Here is a 25,755-nt window from a genome sequence, read left to right as displayed (position 1 = left end):
CTCTGCAGTCATGCTGAAATGCTCTACCGTGGTATATGCAGAGAAACAAGAGTGCTTCAGTTCCCTAAATGTTCTAACATATTTCAAACGGTAACCTCTGCTTCTGATGTAAAACCTGTAGTGCTGAAGAGACTGAAGAAGAATACAGACCCCATACAGATGGATGGACATTACCAAGATCAAGCATGGAAGCTGGGACTACAAGTGAGGAAAAGAGGGGAAAAATAGGCCCTGGCAGAAGGTATCGCTAATGCTGCAATGAATTAGTTTTCCAACTTGGGCAAACTGCATAATTCAGCTTTGAGGAGAATAAATGAGTATAGGCTTCTGCAAGCAAGGTGAGCTGGTGTGATAGCCCCACTGTGTTTAGTACTGTACACCAGTCATATTTTCCTTAACCCTCTTACTTTATGTTGTCTACTAAGTATGTCACTAGGTCATGATGTAAGCTTAAAATACCACAATTAAGTCAATATGTTTTCCATGGTTTTACTGAAACTGAAAAAGTAGTTCTGTACCAAAATGTACACAATTTAGTAATAATACAAAACGTTAATTCTGCAAGACAGAATGTCAGTTAAATCCACCAAAATGAACACTGAACCACCATTTATTGCCAGAACAGTGTTACTTTAAATAAGATCACTGAATGAACATAGAAGCAAAGTAGTTTCAATTTTCTTTAAATAAAATGGTAGCTATTAGCAACAATACTGCAGGAAGATAAAACATTCATGATATTTACATGCTATCATAATATATCTAGCATGTAGTATGTCTTCATGCTTGCACATTAGCTTTATGAGCTCATTACAATGATATTAATGTGTTGATGTACTACAAAACAACCCATGATTTACATCAAATTTGCACAAGAGCACCTCTGCTAGTCACTCTTTTAAGAATGCCACTGCATTCCTGCAAGAAACCCAGTGCAATCCACTGATTCACACCCCAGAAAACCCAAAAAACAAACCCCAAACCAAACACCACCACCCCCCTCCCCCCATCATCAAGCATATTAACAATTTTCCTGCTATGATTAACTAGGCAGGGAGATGCATTTAACAATATTCTCAAAGGTGAATCAAACCAAAATAAACCTGGGTTTTCTGTATTACATTAAGAACACCTGAGACTGCTTCACTGGTCCAAGTACAGTATTTTAATACAAAAACTGCTTGTTTTCACTGAATTCTCTTAATTAGTACTTTTCATTGAAAAAAAAAGGATTTCTTCTTAAAATAAATATTCCCCCCTCAAAAAGTTTCAAAGAAATTAAAACATAAAACATAAAAAACACTGTTCTTTAACATAGTGTTAAAGACCAGTGTGGTTTTCTGGTTTCACTTTCTTTCAGCTTCAGCAGTGGATACACACCTACTCCTGGGGAGTGTGTATCAAACACTTAAAAAAAAAATATAATTAGGAATATACAAACACACTGTACCTTAAGAGACTTCTTTTAAAAGAAGTGTAAACATCTGTTCTTGACTTATGTTGTCTGAATGCACTCCTATCAAAAGAAAGTTTGAGAAACTGCTTTTGCTTAAGTACCCAATATGTAACTGGTTTTGGAGTTACCAGTTTCTACCTGAACAAAACAACAAAACAGTTGAAGACACTGTTTTTCCCTACTTCAGTACAGATTATATTTAACACTTCAGAACTTTATGGGTCACAGGTTTTCCATAAAGGAATAACCTAAATTGTGGAGTTAAATCACTAAATGCTGCTTAGCTGAAGCAGCAGCAAATTAAGTACTGTGTATAAACAGAGGTTTCTATAAATCTGATATGATTCAGTAGAATTGTCTTATAGCCTAAGACCTAAGTTTTACAGGTGAACAAAATGAAAACAGGAGTTCACGGGAAGTGCTTAGGCTTGCCATCACTTTAAAAAGACATCCTTGTCAAACCAGAAAATAAAGATGGCAAGGACCAGTGCATTCAAGCCAAGTTTAGACCAACTTTTTTTTTTGTTAACTAAATGTACTAAGTACATTACATCACTTTTCAGCTTGGCAGTGAGGTTATCAGTCAAAATAATCTCAACCAGGAGGTTATCAGTCAAAATAATCTCAACCTGTAAAAACATGACTGACCCTTTCAAAAATGATGTGTAAGAGTAAGAATTCTGAAGCCATGTTCCAGACATCTGACAGGACTTCTTTCATGAAGTCATCTTTAACCACTGAAGATGGTCAAAGGCATAAATAGTCACAGAAGTCCATTGATCTCTCAGTTTATCTTACACCAACATCATTGAGTTGAAGGTGATTTTCATTCTAAACTTCACAGATTTTGGTTTTTTTCCCCTGTGCATCTGGTCAGTTGCTAGAACAATTCTTAATTTCAAAGCCATTTTAGTATTCAAGCTGCCTTCTTAGTGCAGGTTCCTTGAAGATCTTGTAGATTTATTTTTGACCTAGTAAAAACAGTAAGATAATTACATTAGATAGTCAAAATGTTATACTGTTGTTATATGCTGCGATTATTTGTGTAATTATTATTGACTCTTGCGTACTTGACAGAAGGGCAGAACAGCAGAGGAAGACAAGAATTTTTCCATTTCTTACCTGTTGTGGATCATGTGGCTTCTGACTAGATGCCCAGCTGCAAGAGCTGCCATTAGTGATAATTCACCTGCCATCACCGTAGCACAAACAATTTTAGCAAGCTGACGAGCATTCTCACCAGGGTTATCTTGGCTTGCACCCTGAACCCCTAACATCTGGAGAGAAAAGTATACAGCGTTATGCTATGAAATCTAAGTAAATGTATGCTAAATTTAGTATTAAAGCTTTCCAAACTATATCCGATCAACTAGCTTTAAGTGTCTTTAATATTAAACACCTTAAGCTTTAGAAACTAGATATATGAAAACAATTCCTCAGATAATTCTAAAATTTTCATGTCAAATTCACCAAACTTCAATAGGCCCCATTCCCACAACATTACTCGGACACCATAAAACAACATGAAAGCAAGCTTTGATTTAAGAAGATAAGTTGCTTTAAAACTTTCTGCTTTATACCTGCAAACAGGCCTGCTGTGGGAGCAAGTTGGTGCCTCCGCCAACAGTTCCTATTTCTATAGAAGGCATTGTGCAGCTGATGTACAGGTCTTCATTGGTGAAACCAGTGCGCTCCATCAAAGTGATGCAATTAGAGCTGCCTACATTCTGCGCAGCATCCTTCAGATCAGGAAGGAGAAACAAAAAACCAGAACACTCAACTAAGAATTAACGAGCTACAAACGCCCCCGAATTGGTGCAAAACAAACCTACCTGACCACAGGCAATGTAGATAGCTGTCACAATGTTTGCTGCATGTGCATTGTAGCCACCTATGCTACCAGCCATTGCAGAACCCACCAAATTTTTGTTTATATTGACTTCAACTATATCTTCTGTAGTTGTCTTCAATACCTAGACAAAGTGATACACTTTTATTACACCATTCCTTAGGGAAGAGTCAAAATACTCTATTTATGGTTAATAAGCCCTTGCCCCTTGTTCACTTCCATATGGAATTCGATTCAATCATTGTTCTAGATATCTACTTATATTTTTGTTCAAAAGGAGCCCTGTTGAATGCAGTCTACAATGTCCAAGAAAGAATGGGAGAGTCAGTGTGAAGGGTTTGGACTTGCACAGGCCTTTAAGAAAAGCTCACCAGCTACTTTCTCCATTTCAAATCCTTGTTTAGCTTCAGAATGAAACAAACAAAATCAACCTGGCAGAAATATCCCACTAATTCACCTTGACATGATAGCAACACTCCTCCCAAGTTGTGCCAGACACTAAACCCTCTACATAAGAATACAGAGCTAAACAAGAGTTCAGACACAAACTGCTGTGCTACATCAGTAAATAAACATTGTGCATGGTAATATCAAATTAAGTGGCATATTTATACTATACTGACTGTACTTTGAAACCTTCAGGTAAGAGATTTACATTGAATTTAGTATAAAAATGGTCAAAGAGAACAAAAAAGCATAGTGCTGTGAGCAAAATTTAGGATATTCCAGTGGCAGGAATAGCAACTGATGACAAAGATATGCACAAAGTCTACAACACTGAAAAAAAAATACAAAGTTTATATATTTGAGTTCTATGTAAGTAAATGTAGTGATGTACATGGCTGGGGTTTGGGGAAAAACATCCCAAATTTACCTAAAACCTATCCATACCCATTACCAAAGGATTGGCTCACCATTACTACTCTGGAATGAAATCTTGGGGTTATAATAGATATTGCCACTGAATCAGCTATAAAAAATGTTAACAATTTGAAAATTAGGGAACTAGTAGGAAGCAAACCCAAAACACATAAATTATTTCAATGTATAAATCCATCCTGCACACACACTTTGAATACTGTGTCCAACTGTGTACCCAGAATTTGATAAATTTTAGAACTGAGTAAGATCTAGAAAAAACGATATTCAAAGACATGCCAGAATAGTCTTTTTACTCATTCCTCAGAGAGAAACTAGCACTTTACAGTCTGAAAATGAGAATAGCTGGAAAGGTGGAAGGCCTGTGTTACAGCTTTAAAATCCTGAGTCGTAGAGTGAAGATAAGAGTCTTAAGTATCTCTTCCAGTACCAAACTAGGGCATCATCAAATGGAATCAACAAAGAGGAGGTAGTTCTCACACAAGGTGTGCTGCATTGTGTGATTCCATCTGCAATACTAGTGCTAAAAGTTTACATGGTTTCACAAAAGGGACTAGACCAATTACTGGGGGAAAACAAACAAATCCATCAAATACAGAAGCACCAATTCAGAAAGTCTTGAACAAGCAGATAGAAGACTATGCTAAGTATGGTGTAGTAAATTTTTCTCTGCATATTGTCCCTCATGGCCAGTGGTGGCAATCAGGTAACAGGCAATGGATTTGATCTGATGCACACAGCCTGTCTTCTGAGCTCAGGCGGAGAAGAATGGCACTGCTTATAAAGGTTACCCTTCTTCCTGAAAGACGCTAAGGCAGCTTTGGAATTAAGTGAAGCCCCTGATTATCCATTTTTATTGTAGTGAAATGAAATTGTTGCGGGAGGATATTTGACCTGCACAACTCTATGGCAGTTATAACAAGCAAAGCCATTTATTTTTCCAATAGTATGTACTTATGCTCTCGCCAAAGCTCTTACTTCATAATTAGCAAATCAGCAATTAGACAGCTATCAACCTTTTCTCCTGTCAGCATAAGACCACTCTAACATGTGCTGTGCAGACCAATCAACTTCTTGTTCACGTGCTGTTCACGCGGCAGTAACTCCTCACAGCTCAGTACTTTTCCACAATTCAGTGTTGCAGCTGTCTGTGTTTTTTCCTGCCACCTTGGCACAACTCAGCAGTTTCTTATCTTTCTCCAAAGGCCTCTTTCTCATCAAAGCCTAGCTGCTTCTCAGGGGCTGTGTAGGGCTGACAGGCCGATGTCTCCCACAGTGAAATGATCAGAATGACTGGGTTTAATGACAGGCAAAACCCCATGTGTAAAAATCTGTCAAACTTTGGTATAATTTTTCAAAGATAAAAAGTGAAAAACCTAATGCCTTCAGCTAGATATGCATCACTAAATATATGCACATTATGTCAGAAGAGACAATGAAAGGAAAAAATATCTACTATCTCAGGAAAAATGGCTTATCCTACAGTAACTGAAAATACATGTAGGTATTATCCTTACCTAGAAAGCAACTTACAGTTAAATTTATGATGTAAGATAGGTATTGAGTTTGTAAAATATATGCATTTTTATAAATAGGCAAAAGAAAGCACTTACTTCTCTAACAACCTTGGCTGGAATGACTGCTTCACAGACAACAGACTTCCCTCTTCCTTCTATCCAGTTTATAGCAGCAGGTTTTTTGTCTGTACAATAGTTACCACTAATAGCTATAACTTGCAGATCAGGAAACTCCTCATTCAACCTTGCCAGTGCTTTTTCAGTACCCTGTTAGAAGGGAAACAGGTAAAAAGCTAGTATATCATTATGGTTACAAAACAAGCTACTCAAGGACAGTGGAACAGCAGGATGAGATTAAGTCTAATAAGATCATCAGTTATAGCAAAGAAAAACGTAATTTCAGGAAGGAACCTGAAACAGCAGAAGAACCCCACCCCAATTATCACTACCTTTTTTCAAACCATCTTGGGAATTATATGGTTTCTTCCCAATATGCATGGACTCTGGATACATTCTAGGTGAATGGGCATATGCTTACTGAAGATACAACATGAACCAAGTCAAATACTACAGGCATGAAATGAATTCATTCTGGATGTAGTGGAAAGAGCTTCTCTACATCAGAAAATCAGACAAAAGGTCTGGTATATTTAGTACCTGTTCAGGACCAGACTCATTTATGTAATGGTTCTGATAGACTTGAATTTTATATATAATAGGTAATCAATATTAATCTCAAACAGCACAAGGAATCCCCCCATCTATGGGTCATGTCTCAGGTTCTTTCACGTTTGCATGAAAACAAAAGCAAAGCACCAAAACTAGAGAACACCCCTCTGCTGCCATTCACCAGATTTCTAATCCTTTATTTACAAGGAAGTGAGAAACCTCGTTAACAGATCAATTACTATTGGATAAAATCTTTGGCCCAAAGCAATGGGGCAACCGGCTTAACTTTCGTATTATCAAGAATACTTTCTTGAAATAATTTTTTAAAAAATTAAAATGCAAAGTTACTTTTTTCTTTCATCGTTCCCATCCTATTCTTGTTTACACTTGACAAGGTCAAACATTTTTATTATTTTATAGCACTGCAAACAGGGCTATGTCTTATCTTTCTGTCTTCACATGCCAGGTAGTCACACATTGGTTAGGCTATAATTGATTTACTTCTGAAACAAATAAATTATTAAAACAGACTCCAGGGAACTGATCCTTACTTTTGAAATCATATTCATTCCCATTGCATCCCCTGTTCCCGACTGAAAACGGATATAAAGGTTACGACCAGCCAAACTGATGAGAAGTTTTTGTAGGCGGGCAAACCTGCAAGAAAATTTAACTGTTATTTACAATCCTCAAAATGAATTTAATCTTTTCCCTTAAGTGGTAAAAGGACAAAAAATCATTGCAGATAGTGCTGTTAACAATGCTATGTTCCTCCTCCCTCAGTGCAGAAAACCCCCCTTCAGTTACCACGCACATTGTTTTCTCGAGTAAATACTTTTACAATGTTCACTGCCTTTTTATGTTTTCTATGCTTAGACTTCATGAAATAAAATATCCTGAAGTGCTAGCAGAAACGTAATTTATTTGTATTCCTTAAAACATCTGACTATTAGGTATAAACTAAAAATGAGGCCTTTGGAAATTCTTATGTCAGTTTTACAGCAAGGCAAAACCCATGCTATGTCCAACAACAGTGCAACCTCCACAAGTCAAACAAAACCCATGAAATACTGCATTTAAACAGCAGCACAAGTTGATTCTGGATGAAATACACATATGTCCTTGGCTGACTCTTGTAAGATTCGTAAGAAACAAAACTGAAAAGGAAACTTTTCTCTGAATCTTCCTAAAGAAAGCAAGTAATCATAAGTCTTAAAAAAGAAACCCTCCAGGGCTTGAAATAGACATTTTTAATAGTGTTTTACATTTTGTAGCATTTCAGTTCTAGCATTAGTTTATCCTGTATTCTCTGGAATGTCACAAATTAATTATTAACATTAGTAATATAACCTGAAAGGCTAGATTCCAAACTCTGTATTACTTTTTGCATAGTGACAACTAAAATCCAAATAAGCTTTTATGTTTAGTTTTAAATGCGTAGAAAAAATAAATAGTGTATTAAGTATTACACAATGCAAATGTATTTTTTGCTAAGATACAGTCGTTTACCACTTATCATAGGAAAATGTTTATTACTAGCCTTAGTGACTTCTGTTCTCTTAGACTGACACTACACTGGATAGTGAAAATGAAAATGTTATCTCCTATATTTTGGTATACAAAAAATCCCCACCAATTAGGAGCTTTCTACCATCCACAGAAGTCCTAGATGAAGAAATAAGGCAAGAATAGCCACTGTACTAACCTACTTGTGCTGTCAAAAGCTTCCTTCATTATTTTAAAGCCTTCAGGGCTTTCAAGCCAAACTTTCACTTCTGCAGCCTGGCAAGCTGTGGGCAGCCTTACTACAGGTCCTCGAGTCATCCCATCTGCCAGAATGCGGCTACTTGCTCCTCCGCCAAGCTAAAAATCAAAGCACACAGGAAACAGAATAAGATTATCGAAAGTGGATTTTAGTTTTTAGGAAGTAAAAAAAAATGCTCCATATCACCCCAAATATTTTTCATAATATAGAAAGTTTTTCAAGCTAATCAGCCAATACTTACACGTATTGCTCTACATCCTCTGTTTGTGCTTGCTACAAGACATCCTTCTGTTGTTGCCATTGGCACCTGAAACTCTTTGTTATCCAAAAACAGTGGTCCTGCTACACCCACAGGAATAGGCATATATCCAATCACATTTTCACAGCAAGCTCCCATAACCTTACAAAAAATAATACAAAAGGTATCATTAAGGTTACACTACAGTGGTACAGTACTGCATGTTACAAATTATGCCCATGACTACAACAATGTGTCTTAGGAATAAAACCACAACCCTACCCATAAAGCAACCAATTCCCACCTCAAAAAGCTAACAGCTACAGCTATCAACAGCTAATACTGTTCAAGTCTGGTATTTGGCAGATGTATTGAATCTTATTAAGTCATAAACACTATTAATAAAAACCTAATACTGAATTTTAAATAAACTTGGATTTTAACTTGAGCTCAAGGTAACTTTTATCATTCAGCTGAACTCAGGCTCAGTATTAGCAGAATTCTGTATTTCTGAGGTAAGGTAACTGCATACTTTGGTAGGAAGTATTTTTGGGGTAAGCTACAAAACTTACCCACCTCCTTAAGTTTGAAGGCATCAAGAGCAATAAATGGTAGCGCCTTATTGTGAGAGCCGAGCAACCAGGCCTGTGAAAAACTAAGACAAACAGCCTGGGAAAGCAAAAGTTGAGGCTGATTGAAGATTTGCCTCAAACACTCCCAAGACAAAACTATGAGTCACAGGGTGCTTTCTGTGGAGGCCGAAGCTGATAAGGCTGCCCGATGTATCTGGAGGAAGAGAGCCCTGTGGAGATGGGACGGCTCTGCCCTGGGGCACCTGGGCAGATTTCAAGGGCCATGTGTCCAGTGAACGAACTTTGCTTCATTATCCACGAAATGCATATTAAAGTTGACACCCCTCAATATGCTAACGAGGGCTGTCCTGATCATGCTAGTGACATCATCCCATGAAACACCTTACTCCTCCCTGTACATGGGATACGTAGGTCTGTGGGTTGACCTAGGGGATGGACCCAAGGAAAGTGGGTATAAATCAAAGGGGAGAAGAAAGGGCTCTCTCTCTCTCTCTGCCCCTCTTCCTGCCCCCCCCCCGGCCGTCTGGAGAGAGCAGTGAAGCAAAGACGACGGATGCCAGCGAAGAAGATAGCTGCCTCCTGGAATCCTCGCCGGCAGGAGCAGCGCAGGAACCCAGACCGGTGATCTGTACTCCCCCATTCCCTCTATCTCCCTCTTTTCCTTTTTTCTGTTAAGAAGTGTAAAGCATATTATATTGCTTGCCACAGCTTGCTCTGTACTTAGCCAGTTATCATGTGTTCAATTAGTGCATTGTAGGTAGTTAATAAATGCTTGAACTTGGAGACTTGTTGTCCGCTCCAATTGGGGATTTGCGAATCTGAGTCACTTGTCCCCCTCGCTGGAGCGGGACGTGACACTTATGTTTGCCTTTTTCTTTTTTCCCCTTGTACATCAGTTTTGACCAAACTCAGGGTTAATTCATACACATCACTTCAAGCATGTATTCCATATATTGGGAAAATGGTTTTACAGTGAGTTTTACCTGTCTGCCTTTTACTTACCAAAGAATAATTATAATTCCTATAAGGAAGATATTGCAAAGATGAGGGTTCAGGGAGTTTCTTAGACAACATCTGTCTGCGAATGGACACACCTCGCTCCTGAGTTTCCATCAGGGTTTCCAGTTTGTATGCAGGAATATGCTTAGCATTAACTAAGCTGATAACCTCAGCATCAGTAAGGCATTTTGCTCCTTTCTGGAAATGTAAAGGGTGGGAGAAAAAGTACATATTCTCTTGGTGAAAATCCTTTTAAATGTTGCCAGACAAAAAAGGGTAACTACTTTGACATTGTCAGAGTACATCTAAAGGAACCAACTATCCATGTCAGGATTTACAGCAGGCCAGGATACAATCACAAACTTTTTACTCAGAAACCCACTTACAAATGTACATGACGACGCTTCAATGTCTTCGTGTGTAATGAATGATGAAACTGATTCCCCTCCCCCCTCCCCTCCACCCTGACTGACTGGAGGAGAAGTGACTTATGAAAGGGTTTTGTTTTAGTCGTGACCTCCCACCCAAGTTATTAAAGTTATGTAATTTTCTGAGGAATTACATTACAATCAACAGGATCATTTAAAAGCTGGAAAATAAACTGTAAGAATTCTTAAATCAGATGTTGCAGTAGAGGTTAAAAAAAAACAAGTTATTTTTCAATACCTCTGCATTTCCAAGTATACGAACACATTCCTCGATGGAACGTGGTTCTTTAGGTAACTCAATTTCTTCCTCTTTTGCATTAAGAAATGAAGAAGCTTCCACAGGGTTGCAGCTGCCAACTACAAATGTAGCCTTGGTTGATGACTCTGCTAATACAGGTTTTATGACTTCAGCTGCATAAAGACAATTAAAATGAACCTTCGTTTTACAAAATTTTGAAGTTTTGATTCCAAATATAACAGGCTAACACAGATTTCACTATTTGTTCCAAATACTCAGGAATTAGTTCTGACTTTAAAATGCTAAAAATTACCATTTCCATCTTTGGGAAAGAAAGCTTCTTCTACTGTGTTAGATTTCTGATTGTTTTTCGTAAGCCCAGATTGCTTCCTGCAACAATTCTCAGGGACCTTTTTCTGGACCATCACTGGAGACGTTATGGGATTCTTCAGTGAGAGTGTGGATTCAGTCTCTGCTTGCTCAAAGAAAATATATTTGACAGCAAGGAGAAGGGCTAATCCAAGAGTGATTACTTGTTCAATATCCATACTGGCCATTCTAAAACAGACAAATCAAAAAGTAAATACATGGTATATATAATCTGTTGCTTATAACAGCATTCTGACATCCCTTTGCTTTAGAAAGGGTAATAGTTTCATCATAATTCATACAGTTACAGAAATTCCTTTCAAAAGACATGTTCTACCAGGACACTCAAGTATGCTAAGTTAAGGTAGAGAAATAATTCTTTATATTATTAACAAAATAAGAATTTTCAGATATCATTAAATGTTTACTGCATCTTAGCTAAAAAGCAGTCCCAGTAAGAAAAATTACTGTAAAATAGTCACTAACAGCTACATCAAATTGATGTAACACCTATCGCCCAGCAGTAAGGTCGAAAGTTTCAGTTATCATCTTCTATCAGTAATGACTACTATGTCACATGCTGAGCTGCTAAGTGGGGAAAAAAAACGTAAACCAGACAGTTCTGAGTTTTCAGAAGTAATATGGAACCAGAGGTGCTGCTAACTTCAGCTGAGCTGAAGGAAAAGCAATAGTGACATGGCTTTTGCACTTTTTGCACTTGAATGATCAGAAGCTCTGCATAATAATTACTCTAGTGCAGTCAGAAAATGTATTTTTCAGTGTGCTCTGAAAGTTGTCAGTGCTAGTGGAAAAAGGCAGTGTTTTAATGCATGCAGGACAGCTGGCTCCTGAACAATCTTCAATTACTTCAAGGAGATTGGACAAACAGCATAATATTGAAGTAATTCTTATGAAACATCATCTCTGTTTCCAAGAAATCCTACACTGGTCAGACCAGCAAGTTTACAAGTGTTGTATCCTAGGACCATAGCTTGGCAGCACTGAAAAATACACCCTAATAAAGGAAACACTTCTCTTCTGTGAAGTCACCTACCGAGAAAGGTAGAATTGCCATAAGGAAACATTAGGTTCAATTCTCTTTGGTGCATTCTCATCTAATCCCACTGAATTTTCTACAGTACTGTTTTGAGCAGCTGGTTCTGCTATCCAACGACTGTGGGCATGAACAAGAACCAAACCCAGCGACTGTATTAAAAACAAAAGACAACATAACAAATATTAATTTTTCAAAAGTAACTAGGCATCTAACCTACTAAGGTTAAACATTTTCTTTTATCGTTTGTTTGGGGTTTTGGGATTCTTTTGTTTCCCACGCCTCAAAAGTCTAAAGCTAAAGGCTGATTTTCCACACTTCTCATCAACATCTTTTCTGGTCTGTTGTAACACTCATAGCTTTGAACTTGTCCCACCACATCCTTCCTCTTGCTCAAGTAATAAGCAAAGGAAGCTGAGGATACTGTAGGGGCAAGAGGGCAGGAATTAGTACACATGAAAAAGCCTTGAGTGTTTAGCACAGAAATGGCACACACAGGAAGGCTTTAGGAGTGGATACAGGGGTTGTTATTAAAAATTACCATGGTAAACTAGACTAAGAGCTGAATACAAGTCTGTAGAAAACAAAAGCTTGATACATTGCACCAGGACACCTTACTGATTGCATAACCACAGGTGAAAAAGAGCCACAAACCATAATCATTTTGACCCTCTGTGTTACAGGATTTGGCTTATTTTCTTCTTCTTCCAGAACACGAGCAAAATGGCTAAGCTGCCATATAGGGCGCCCTTCACGACTCTCTCTTGAAAGCTGCAAAAGTAACAAAATTTTAAAATAGATCCTATTTAGTACATATTAGAAGAACCAACAAGCGAGCTTCCACATTATATTTTTATTTGATTAAGAAATTTCCACCAAAACAGTTAGCCTACGGTCTACTGTGTAGCCTACGTTAGACTTTAAATAGTGAAAAACCTTGGACAGCCAATAATTTGCAATATAATTACTCTGCTTTAGATCAGAACTCATTGACTGTAACTCATTTACAGTGGCATTAACAAGTTACTGTTATCAGCTGAGCCACTATAAATCTTATTGCACATTCCATCTGTTCACTTTGAAAGGAAGACAAACATGCTGACCTATAACTCCATGAAGAAATGTACAGCCTACAAGAAGCACAGGGTCAAAATACAAAGCTTGATGTTATCTTGAAGTTGGTCTTACCTCTAATACCAAGGACACACAAGCTGGAAAGAAGGTCATGAAGACAAAGTAGTTGGCAAGAACAGACATACAGCCAAAGCAGCACATAATTTCAAGTTGTCGTACACCTACATAATAAAAGAAGAAAATGTCTACATTTGAATATGCAATGCGCTTGCTATATAATTGAAAAAGTGTTGCAGAAGTAAGAAAAAACCCCCATTAAACTGACACAGCAGAGTATAGAATGAATTGGCTAGATTAATGAAAAACAAGCATGTTAAGACCTAGTCATTGTGTATTGGCTTATTCTGAGCACGGTACATACTTATGGTATGGTATTTACAGAAAACTTTAAAAATGTAATTCTAAATACATACAAATAATCACAGTTCACCAATATTTTAAAGCTTCACAGTGAAAGCCTGAAATTCTTAATATATCTAAGTAAAGAAATAACGGACATTATGTACTAAAATCCCTTCTTAAAGATGTCCAATTAAGTGTTCAGGCAATAAGAAACAGTGTATACCCCACCTACTCTTTAACAAGCCTGGTATCCAGAAGAAGTCAATCACGCACGTTGCATATGCATTACAGAACGGCCTTAGTAAAGATGAAACCACTAACAGTACAAACCTTTAAAAAAAATATATAAAATCAACTCTATGCTACACCAAAATTAGGGTTTTCTTTCTAGAATAGGAAAACAGCCTACTAATATACAATATCCTGAAAAGGTCCAAAAGATTTGAATAGCAAGTGCTTTTGAAAGATGCCTTTAAGTTCTGTAAGATAGTTTAAAAAAAATAACAAACATAAAAAACAACAGACAAAACCAAACATGCAAACAAAACCCCACTTCAGTCCTAACTATGGATTAAAATGACTATTTTACAAAGTAATTAGTTATTTACATGTGAAAATCCTTTGCTTATTACATTTAACTGTTCTCTTTTTAAGGAAAGACAACTGCTCCTTCACAGAACGGATGAAGATCAAAAGTTGGGGTCAGTAAAAAACAGTAGATTGATTATTTTTAACTGAAGTAGAGTAACTTTCCTTGTCTGAAATTATTTTCAGAAATACTAATTTTTTTGCCAGAATATGAAACAGGTGTTTATGTACTGAAAGTGAAACTAATTTTTAAGAATGCCCAATAGAAAGTTTTAGCAGCTACTCTAAGATGTTAACAGGAATGATGGGAATGATAGAAGGTCTTAATTTTATAAAAGCAGCTGCACAGAAGTCCATTTCTACTGCACAATGCTCAAGGAAAGCTCTTATCTGCATTTCAAATTTCTCTTCAACATATATATATTATTCATATCAGCAGAAAACTAGTAATACGGGCTAATTAGGACGGTAAATAAATAGCTAAATGGATTAAGTCATCAACACCTATTATTTGAAAGTCTCAATATCTCAAAAGTCTTTTCTAACTGGAAAAGATTTAGACCCTAGACTGTATCACTCACCTGACATTGTACCAACACCGATCACAAGACACTCTACAAGTGCATCCAGTGTAAATGTAGGGCCTAGAATTGCCATTCCACGTGAAATATTTTCTCTTACTTCATCCTAAAAAGAAAAATTTCTGTACATTAACATAAAGATAAAAATCAAATTTAAGGGAGTACATGATTAGTACATTGAGTAGTACGGTGATAAGGCCTTACAAAACATACACTGAAAATTAATAATTATGAGATAATACATGCTTTAATTGCTTTATTTACCATAAGTTACTGTACTTTGACAGTCTTTATTTACACAAGATTATTTAATTTCAATTAATTTCTTAGCTTTGGCTCACCAGTTTTCTAAGCTCCTACAACACTGATGGGCACAGAATTAAAGTACCCTCAGAGAAAAGGACTTCAACACTTTGAGGCATAAAATGGAAGCTACTTATGTCATGGCATTTCAAAAGTTCTTGCAACCACGTATCTGTACTCTAACTTTCATTATTTTTTTATTTTATACTTAACTCTCTAGATTCAGCTGACAGAAAAGATGACATAAAAGACACTACAACTTTCCCCTGGGGATAAAAGGGATTTCCTCCAGAAGCCTGGCATGACAAACTCTAAGTCTGCTGTTTTGGTGGTGGTGGCGGTTTGGGAGGAGAGGGAAAAAGGCCGAAAACCTACTTGTAAAGTACTTTCTTGAAAATGAATTTAAAAATTCTGTGCTCACAACCATTATAAAATAATATACAGCACACTATAATAATATTGGATATATAATGTGCAATATACTCTAATTTACAGTATGTTAAAATATACAATATTTTTGTCACAATTAGTATGCTCAGTTACCATATACGGTATTTTGTGGGTACAAATTGATTTCAATAAATATATTTTTATTTCAGAACTTAGAATATTAGGAAAAAAATATTACAATGATAAGCAAGATGTCCTGTCAATCTTTCCTGTTGTGCTGTTAATTGCATTAAGAGCATGAACGTTTCTGTCTACATATATGCTAGGTTTGTTCTGCTAAGGTTTTGTCTAGAAATATGCTTTTTCCAGTATCAACATTGTAACATTTCTTTATATACTGCTGAGCCATAGAAGTTAACTTTTTTCGATCAATAACTCTTTTCTAAAAGACTTCAGTCTAGGAACTCTAGGCTCCTTAATAAACCCATAAGCATTGCTTCTTTAAAGTTCTGAACTTCTAAAGTACTCATACATACAATTAACTTGGCTCACATGATTATGCACACTAATTTTATGGTGTCACTATTCATTTAAACATTGACCTGGATTGAAGACAAGAGAACACAGAATCCAGATTAAATCTAATCCTTTTTGTATATCACCAATATGGTATTCACCTGTATGTCTCTCCACCTGGATTATTCACAGAATCAAAAAATGGTTTGGCTTGGAAGGGACCTTGAAGGTCATCTAGTTTGAACTCCCTACCAAGTGATAATATTATTCTTTGAACATTAAATTAAATTCAAAAGCTCCATTGCAAAAAAATAATAAAAAAACCCCATACAAACAAAAAAATACACCCCCCCTGACCTGTGAGTTGGAACTGAGTGCAAATTTGGCTAATGCACTTGCTCTTGACAGATCAATCAGAAGCAGGAAGAATGGTAAAGCTTCACTGAAAAAAAGAGACATCTGTTAAAATTCAAGGTTTATTGTACAGGAAAAAAAAAAGGTAAGAAATTAATAATAATAATAACAACAACAACAACAACAATTCATTACTTACTTTAAACCTGTCAGCTCCTTATCCAAGAAGTGAATCACCACTGTACTAAAAACAAAACTTGAGAAGATTGTGAAGAGGCCAGCGATACCTTTTTAAAAAAAAAAAAAAAGTTAATTGAAAAATTTTGGTTTATATATATTCTAAGGAAAAAATAAAGGAAAAACCCCAAAACTATACCTGATCAATCCTGAAGCAAACAAATACAATTATCATCTCTCAGAGTGCATTAACAGCAGTTGAGATACAAACTGAAGTAGATGGTATTTTCATACATGTATTTAAATCTAAAATTTGTATGGCATTCAAAGTAATTCTATAAGAAATAAACCCCATAAATCTCATTCATTATCAGCAAAATTTAAAACTGGCTTAAACAGTTCTATATTTTTAAGTGTTTCACACAATGAACAATTCTTTCAAGAATTACACTTCCAATGTTTGTATCATTCTACAAAATCTCTCTCTTTAAAAAAGATTGCACTTTGAGCTATGCAGAACACTTATTTTGCTATCTGGCAAATAATTAAAATAACCCTCTTACATACGTAAGTGTTAAATTCTAATATTTATTACCAATTTATATTAAAAAACACTGTAAAAATGCATACAGCAAATACAAAAATTATATACAGTACCTAAAATGTATTTTGACCCAAGCTGCCTTAGGTTCTGAAACTGGAAATATATATAAAGGATTGCTATACAGCGTGTGATTGTCAGAATGATGATGTCACTGCTCAGAACATCCTGTTTGAAATACAAAACGATTTAGTTAGCTTTTACACTAAGTAGTAACTTGTTAAGTTTCAGTAATAAAAAATCCATTGTGAAGCTGTACTAAAGATGGCATCTAAGAATAAAGTAATTATCACTACTAGTCAGTCTTAAAAAATTAAAATATTGCAAACTATTAATATAAAGTCCTTGTTCATTAGCTACTGAGCAACTGAAAGATAGATATAATGAAAACCTTCTGTCACGCATCATTGCTTGTACACAATGGGAAAAGAAGGCAATAAAAAAGTGTCTGCATAGATAATTAACATCACAACCCAATCATATTCTACTGATTAACACTAAGTACTGTAACATGAATTAAAATTCTTACTTCTTCAAGTTTGGGGCACTCATAATTCCAACCACAGATCTTATCGTTCCCAGTGAACATCTTCATGGACATCATACAAATGGTGAGAGTCACTGTTCCCACTATGACTTCCCATGGATGAGAGGCAACAAAAAGGCCATGCATTCGAAAAAGTCTGGACAACATTTTCAAGACTTTCTCTATAAATACTGAACCTGCAACAAGAATATTTCAAATAAGTAACTACAAGATTCAAGGAAAAGATAGAGCTCTATAAATTTCTACAAGTCATCCCTTGGAAAAAAAAACCCAAACCAGTTAAGTAACAGAGGAGTAACGAAACTAATGTCACCTTCTACATAAAACACATTTCTTTCTAAACTTCTGAAGTATAGTATGATCTGCTCCTGCCTTCCTAATCTACTTTTATTTTTAATATACATCTCCCTTGTTTCTTCAAGGTCTTACTAGTAAGTCTCCATCACTCTTAACATCACCTAGTATCTTCCTGACACATAATTTTGATAACACTTTCTCCTGGTTTTGTTCTTAGAAGCTCAAACAGTGCTGTGTTTTGGATTACTACAGGATTTGTTATGAGAAGATGTTGATAATACACTGATGTTTTCAGTAGTTGCTAAGAAATGAGGGACTTTTCAATTTCCCATGTCCTGGTAGGGTGCAGGTACACAAGAAGCTGGAAGGGAGCAGAGCCAGAGCACTGGAACAAAACTGGCCAACAGAGTATTCCGTACCATAGAACATCATGCTCAGGATATAGATAAGAGTTGACTGGCAAGCTTGCTCTCTCACTTCTAGGATTGAGGTTTTGGGATTCTCACTTCTCTGGGATCACTAGCCGGGAACGGGCTGGGCATCGGTGAGTGGGTGGTGAGCAATCGTATTGCGCATTAGTCATTTGTATTTTCTATTACTATTATTATTGTTGTTATTATTTTATTTCCATTATTAAACTGGTTTTATCTCAACCTATGAGTCTCTTCACCCCTGCAATTGGCCCTCGCCCCGTCCCCCGTCCCCTGGGCAGGGGAGGGTGAGCAACTGGCTGTGTGGTGCTTGTCTGCCGGCCGGGTTTAAACCATGACAGTCCTTTTGGCACCCAACATGGGGCACGAAGGGTTGAGATAATGACAGATCTGGCCAGAGCAAGTTATGACAATTTTGTTATCAGAATTCATTACACTGGCTTAACAGTTGTTTGTCACAATGTCGATTTATTAGCTCTTAAGAATCCTGGTACTCATTCTTACAGTTGTGCTACACGTCACCTCACTTGCTGTATATAGTATATAGTCCCCATGCTGCTGCTTATCACCCGTGGGAGGTGGATTATGATTTTTGCTTTGCCGTACTACATAACTCTGATTTATGGCACAATAAGGTTATCAGTCATGGGACTAGTCCGGTCTTTGTACTTAGCACTGTCGTCACCTCTGTGCTTTGGGGACCATCTAGCAGAAAGGGTTAACAGTTACACCCTTTGCTCTTCTCCTCCAGAGCCAGTCCACGGGGGAGACACCTTCCTTCACCCTCCCCTTTTCCTCCAGGCTAATTACAATCGCGTTTGAGAATTTCAAAAATTTTTAATATCCTTGGACTGCTGAAACTCATATAGTTTTATTGCTAGGAGCCAGCATGTCCCTGAACATGGTTCAGGTTTTGTTCAGGGTTAAGGAACTATATAAGAGTATCAGCCAGAAACCCACCCCAGGCTGGAGAGCTACAGGTGGCAAGCTGTATAGGACAGCATGGGCAAGTACCTAGGACAGTGGGCATCTGCAATGGTTTGAAGTTTTACCCTTGAACAAGTGCAGAATCCCCAAAAAATAGTAGACATTTGGAAGAAGTATGCCATCACCCTGGCAATTCCAGAGAGACACAAATCACTGCAATGTGTGCTGCGGCCTGGGCTATGCCTGCTGAGCCCTGTTCAACACTAATCAGTACCCTCCAGGGGAAGAGAAGGTCTCTGGATGTGACAATAAAGTGACAGGCACTGCAGCCCCTCTAACCCCAGCAGCAAGCACTGCAGCTACTCCAACAACAACGGCACAAGACGCTGCAGCTGAATCAGAGAACCAACCCCTGATGGTATCAGTTGCTCCTATACAGAACAAATACAACAAAGAAAATAATTTTGCTTTGTAAGAGATGACTATGAACCAGGGCCATCACAAGAACAGGAGGAAGAGGCAGAACCAGAAGTAATCGTCTGCTATGGTTTGAGCCCAGAGGGCAACTGAGCACCATGCAGCTGCTCACTCACCCCTTTTCCCTCAGGAATGGGAAGGAGAAAATAAAGCAAAAGCTCGGGAATCAAGATAAGGACAGGGAGGGGTGATTTGCCCATTATGGTCATGGGCATGAGACAGGCTTAGGGAAGAAAAAGACCATCACTAATTCAAACACTAACACCACCACCACTTAACAGACAGAGCGGGAGAGTGAGATGTGTTATCACATGTTAAAAACACCTCCCAGGTCCCCCTTAAATAGGTTATTACAGAGGTGCAGCCACCATCACTGACAGGCTCAACCTTGGCCGGAGGCGGGTCTGACTTGGAGCTGGGGCTGGTGGGAGACCATTGAGAAGCTTTTCACAGAGGGCCACCACTGCAGCCCCCTCCCCCACCACCAAACACCCCACCACACAAGCCCAGCACATCACCCAGTCCCTACCCTTGACTGAGCTGCAAGACACGGCAAAAGCGTTTCAGCCATTGTCCAGGTGAGCCTGTTAACACATGGCTGCTCCTGTGCTGAGATCATGGAGGCAGTAGCTGGGAATTAAGAGGGTAGGGAGGCCAGGCAGCTGGGATCCTTTTCTAGGGAAGGGGGCATCAACAAAGCAACTGGAAAAAAGACAGAAACCCTCAGCCTCTGGAGGTGACTTCTGCGAGGCATGCGAGAAAGGTATCCCTTCAAAGATGATGTTGTATGTCACCCAAGCAAGAAGACCACCACGCAGAGAGGTATCCAATACCTGAGGGAACTAGACATGCCGGAGGTGATTTACAATGATACGGATAACGAGCAGTTACCCACAGATCCAGATGAAGTCCAACGCACCCAGCCCATGTGTCGGAAGTTTGTAGAGTGCACCATCATCGTATGCCAACACATAAGCAGTAATGGACTGGAGAGATGAAGAGAGACCAATGGCAGATGAATTGGCTTGCCAGCTCCGGAAAGACAAAGGAAGTCTCTGTTCCTCCCTTATCACAGCTGTGGAGAGGCTGCCAGACATACCAGACGAGAAACTGTCCCAGGAGTTACTACAATTCAAAGAGGGTATGTCCTACTCCCCACCTGCACAGACTAGGATCTCAGCTAGGTAAGCGTGCCCCCGCTCACGACAGCAAAGACAGAAGGTACACACCATGGGGGAAGCTGTGGTTTTGCTGGCGTGACTATGGAGAAGACAGGAGAAAATGGGAAGGAAAACTTGCCTTGATCTTAGAAGAGCAGGTACATGTGTTGCAAGAAAAAAACAATCACGAAAGGGGAGTCTTTCCCCTTATCTAGGGGGAAAGAATAAAGGTATACAAAGAAATAATAAAGAATAAAAATACTTATAAAGAGGCAGAACCCATCTGTATTCCTGGAGGGACTGGGGGATCCCAATAGCTAACTACGATAGAAGCCAAAGTGAGTTTAACAGGGATTGAGTGGTAAAACCACTCCACTGTGACTGTCTCCGAAGCTCCATGCATCCTTGGCATAGACTACCTCAGGAGAGGGTATTTGAAGGGCCCAAAGGGTCTATGGGGGCTTCCAGTATAGCTGCCTTGGAGATGGAGGAAATTAAAGAGCTGTCAACCTTGCTGGGTCTCTCCCAGCTCCCTTAGGTTGTGGAGTTGTTGAGGGTTAAAGATCAAGTGCCAGCCACTACTACATCAATGCACTGGTGGCAATATCGTACCCACCAAGACTCCCTGGTTCCTATCCATAAGTTGATTTGTTGACTGGAGAGCCAAGGGGTGATCAGCAGGACTCTCTCACTCTTTAACAGCCATGTGGTCTAATGGAGAGTGGAGACTTAACAGTAGCCTACCAGGGCCTGAATGAAGTCACAGCACCACTAAGTGCTGTGGTGCCAGACATGCTAAAGCTTCAGTAGGTACTGGAGTCAAAGACAGCAAAGTGGTATGCCACCACTGGTATTGCTAATATGTTCTTCTCAATCCCTTCGGTGGCAGAGTGCAGGCCACAGTTTACTTTGACTTGGAGGGGCATCCAGTACACCTGGGATTGACGGCTCCAGGGCTGGAAACACAGCCCCACCATTTGCCATGGACTGATCCAGACTGCACTGGAAAAGAGTGAAGTTCCAGAACACCTGCAATACATTGACGGTGCAATACATCACTGTATGAAGCAACACAGCACTGGAAATTTTTAAGAAATGGAAGAAAATAATCCAAATCCTTCTGAAAGCTGTTTTTGCCATCAAGTGGAGTAAGGTCAAGAGACCTGCACAGAAGATTCAGTTTTTAGGAATATTTGGCAAGATGGACGTCGTCAGATTCCAATGGACATGATTAATAGAACAAAAGCTATGTCCCCACTGACTAGCAAAAATGGCACAAGCTTTGTCTGGCGTTTTGGGATACTGGAGAATGCATTTCCCACATTACAGACCGAATGTAAGCCCTCTCTATCAAGTGACCCAGAAAAAGAATGATTTTACATGGGGCCCTGAGCAACAGCAAGTCTCTGGACAAATTAAACAGTAAACAGTTCATGCAGTAGCCCTGGGGTCAGTCCAGGCTGGACAAGATGTCAAGAAATGTGCCCTACACCACAGCCGAGGAGAACAGACCTACCTGAAGTCTCTGGTAGAGAGCACCAGGGGAGACACGAGGCCAACCCCTGGAGTTTTGGAGTCACAGATACTGAGGATCGGAGGCCTGCTATACTCCAACTGAAAAGGAGATAGTGGCAGCATACGAAGGGGTTCGGGCTGCTTTGGAAATGGTTGGTACTGAAGCACAGCTCCTCCTGGCACCCTGACTGCCAGTGCAGGGCTAGGTGTTCAAAGCCAGGGTCCCTTCTATACACCATGCAACTGATGCTGTGTGGAGTAAAAGGGTCACACTGATCACACAGCAGGTTAGAATAAGGAAATGCCAATTGCCCAAGAATACTGGATGTGATCACAAATTGGCCAGAAGGCAAAGATTTTGGAATGCACCGGAGGAAGACTTGACACGTGCTTAAGAGGCCCCACCACATAATAAACTACTGGATAATGAGAAGTGATATGCCCCGTTTACTGACAGGTCCTGTCCATTGTAGGGAAACATCGAAGGTGGATGGCTGCTGTGTGGAGTCCCGCACAACAGGCCACAGAAGCTGCTCAAGATGAAGGAGAATCGAGGCAGTTGCAGAGGTAAAAGCCACCCAGCTGGCCTTGGGTATCACTGTGCGAGAAAGGTGGCCAGTGCTCTGTCTCTACACCGACTCATGGATGGCGGCAAATGCCCTGTGGGGGTGGTTACAGCAGTGGAAATGGAGCAACAGGCAGCGCAGAGGTAAACTCATTTGGGCTGTGGAATTCTGGCAAGATATTGCTGCTCGAGTACAGAACATGGTTGTGAAAGTATGTCACATAGATGATCAGGTATCCAAGAGCTGGGCCCCTGAAGAACATCAGAACAACCAACAGGTAGATCAAGCTGCTAAGATTAAGGTGGCTTGAGTGGATCTGCACTGGCAACATAAAGGTGAAAAACTGCTTGCTCACTGGGCCCATGACTCCTCAGGCCATCAGGGAAGGGATGCAACAGATAGATGGGCTTGTGATTAAGGGATGGACTTAACCATGGACACTACTGCACAGGCTATCCATGAATGTGAGACATGTGCTACAATCAAGCAAGCCAATTAGTTAAAACCCCTTTAGCATGGGGGATGATGCTTAAAATATAAACATGGAGAGGCTTGGCAGACTGAAAAACACAGAATATACAAATGAGTAACACAATGTGATTGCCTACCACCCACTGACCAATGCCCAGCCCGTTCCCGGCTAGCCATCTCAGGGAAGTGAGAATCCCAGAAGGGAGAATCCGCTTCCTGGTCCACCCTCATCCATACACTGCACATGAAGTTATAAAAAATGGAACATTCCACTGTATCTCAGGTGAAACCAGGACACTCACACCTTTCTTTCACTTAACTCAGAACACAGATGTTCTGTACATCCTTCAGTTACAAAAACCACATCCTAGTTTATCTGTTCTGTACTGTACCTTTAGATGAGTTAATCAAGGATATTCTTTCACTTGGACATAAAAAATGAAGCTGTCATTCAATGGCAAAATTAACAGACAGGGCAAATCTATCTGCTTAGTGATCCTGAAGATACCAACATCATCTTGGTTTCCTACCAATGCCAACCTCAATCCAATGACAACCAACAGCACCAATATATCTTTTTTCTGCAGTGAAGGTGTGGAAGGATTTTCATTGGTCATGGAACCAAACAGGGAAAATCAGTGAGAGGACTGCCTGCCTTATGAATAAATTATTCTATTTCCTGACAGAAAGCCTTTTTTTTTTAAACAAAATAAACTCACTCCCTTTTAAAGTCAACATTATCCTTTGTTCTTCCCTGTGCAATATACTACACACCATTTTATAAATTCATGTTCTTGCAAAACTGTTCCAAATTTCCTATAGTTTTTCCTCAGCAAAATGGAAGGTGTGTTTTGGTTAGGAAAAGTAAAACAAGACACAGCCAGAGGAATATCTTAGTGCTAGAGTTTGAAGCAATGCAAAAACAAGGCATAGCAATGTCCTATGAAAATATGAATAATTTTGAATACACTCTATTTCAGGAAAATCAGGATTAGTACTTACTACATGACTATATAGTCCTACCTGCCCTAAAACTTGTAATACAACTCCTAAATTCTGACAGTTGAAATAATTATCTAGGCAATTAACAAACTGTTAGTAGAGCTAGAAAGATTTCAAAACCTTTCTTCAGATACTATTTTTCACATTTCTAAGCAGAACTATTAAGTGTAAAATGGCTTCACACAAATCAATTAGAGAAAAATGCATTAATCTGATTATGAAAATAATGATACTATCTATTACTAGCTTATGTTTTATAATTAACTGCTGCTGTGAACCACGGGATGACTCACTGCTGCTCTTGGGGTTAACTGAGTGGCAGAAACTCCTAATATAAAAGGATTCTTTAAAGCCTTCATATTTATTCAACCTGCCTGAAGTGTATGGGGTTTTTTGCTATGCAGGTGACATCTGTAGAAAATATTGATGAAGATTTAATACACTGATTCTGCCAGAGTGCTGTAAAAAAAAACCATTTCAATGCACAAGATGAGCTTGTATTTCTAATTCTGTTTAAAATATTTGTATAGCTACACTGACTCATAGCTTGAATTAGCAAGACATAATATTGAAGTTGATTATTAACATAATTTTTTTTAATTTCAAAACGGTGGTTCAAATGGATTACTTTATAAATCCCACCCGTTTCCTGTTTGCTTTGTTTTCAGTGTAAAATTTTCAGGAGACTATTAAGTAAAGCAATCATTTCTGCCAATCAAAACAGAATGCAAACAAAATCAACTACAAACCCACCAAAAACTTAAGCAGCGTCTAAAAAACAAACTAGATTGGTTGTATGCAATGCTTTAGAGCATTAATGTGCCTCGTAACTATATGACCATTCGCTTAAATACCGAAGGTTTGTCACACCTCTCGCTAAGCTCACAGCAACCATCTGCAATATCATCTATTAGATCAGCACAGATTTCCCATCTCTTGCTGGCTGACTCAGCAATAGCTGCAGTATTATAAAGGAACCGAGTGGCAAAAATATCTGAGCTAAAACAACCTGTGCAGAGCTCTCCTGAAAAGCACAGGACACCATACGGAGTCTGTCAAACTGTCAGGTAGCGTCTTCCGTTTTTAAAAAGGGAAACCACCCCCACGCAGGCCCATCACTAAAGCCCGTCAGACCCCGTGCGAAAGGCGGGGAGGCCCAGCACTCCAGCGGGACCTAGGCCGGGCCTCCCCGCAGAGCGCTGGAAGCCAGCATGGGGAAGGGCGAGTTCCCCCCCGCAGCCGCAGAGGCGCCGCGCGATGCCGAACAGAGCCGACGAGCCCTGCGCAACGGCAGCGTGCCCAGGGGCGCTGGCCTGCCGCGG

General features: G+C 39.0%; 2 protein-coding genes across 3 annotated transcripts in view; one reads left to right on the top strand and one right to left on the bottom strand.

The window, feature by feature from the left end:
• Positions 1 to 577: 577 nt before the first annotated feature.
• On the bottom strand, positions 578 to 25,749 carry HMGCR (3-hydroxy-3-methylglutaryl-CoA reductase). 2 transcript variants are annotated; one of them, XM_026866574.1, is made up of 20 exons: positions 25,458 to 25,749; positions 17,570 to 17,763; positions 17,097 to 17,208; positions 16,462 to 16,549; positions 16,266 to 16,350; positions 14,700 to 14,805; positions 13,243 to 13,349; positions 12,709 to 12,825; positions 12,055 to 12,206; positions 10,945 to 11,189; positions 10,632 to 10,804; positions 9,969 to 10,163; positions 8,377 to 8,535; positions 8,076 to 8,233; positions 6,922 to 7,027; positions 5,798 to 5,968; positions 3,289 to 3,429; positions 3,037 to 3,195; positions 2,579 to 2,733; positions 578 to 2,427 (listed from the first exon to the last, which is right to left on the bottom strand). In XM_026866574.1, exons 2-20 carry the CDS (start codon positions 17,732 to 17,734, stop codon positions 2,373 to 2,375), a joined length of 2,649 nt encoding a protein of 882 aa, XP_026722375.1. In that variant the 5' UTR covers positions 17,735 to 17,763; positions 25,458 to 25,749; the 3' UTR covers positions 578 to 2,372. The 2 variants fall into 2 exon arrangements, with proteins under 2 accessions (XP_026722375.1, XP_026722376.1); XM_026866575.1 differs by lacking the exon at positions 25,458 to 25,749 and adding an exon at positions 25,428 to 25,450.
• The window catches only part of ANKRD31 (ankyrin repeat domain 31), a 68,045-nt gene continuing 65,329 nt past the window's right edge, over positions 23,040 to 25,755 (top strand). Inside the window, exon 1 of the mRNA XM_026866480.1 lies at positions 23,040 to 23,192. Within this exon, the coding sequence (XP_026722281.1) occupies positions 23,040 to 23,192 (153 nt within the window). The remainder of the gene's footprint in view (positions 23,193 to 25,755) is intronic.

Source organism: Athene cunicularia (genome assembly GCF_003259725.1).
Source record: "Athene cunicularia isolate RWA chromosome Z unlocalized genomic scaffold, athCun1 chrZ_part3, whole genome shotgun sequence".
Classification (NCBI taxonomy): domain Eukaryota; kingdom Metazoa; phylum Chordata; class Aves; order Strigiformes; family Strigidae; genus Athene; species Athene cunicularia.
The sequence above is the reverse complement of the archived record's forward strand: the minus strand, read 5'-3'. Positions and strand labels throughout refer to the sequence as shown.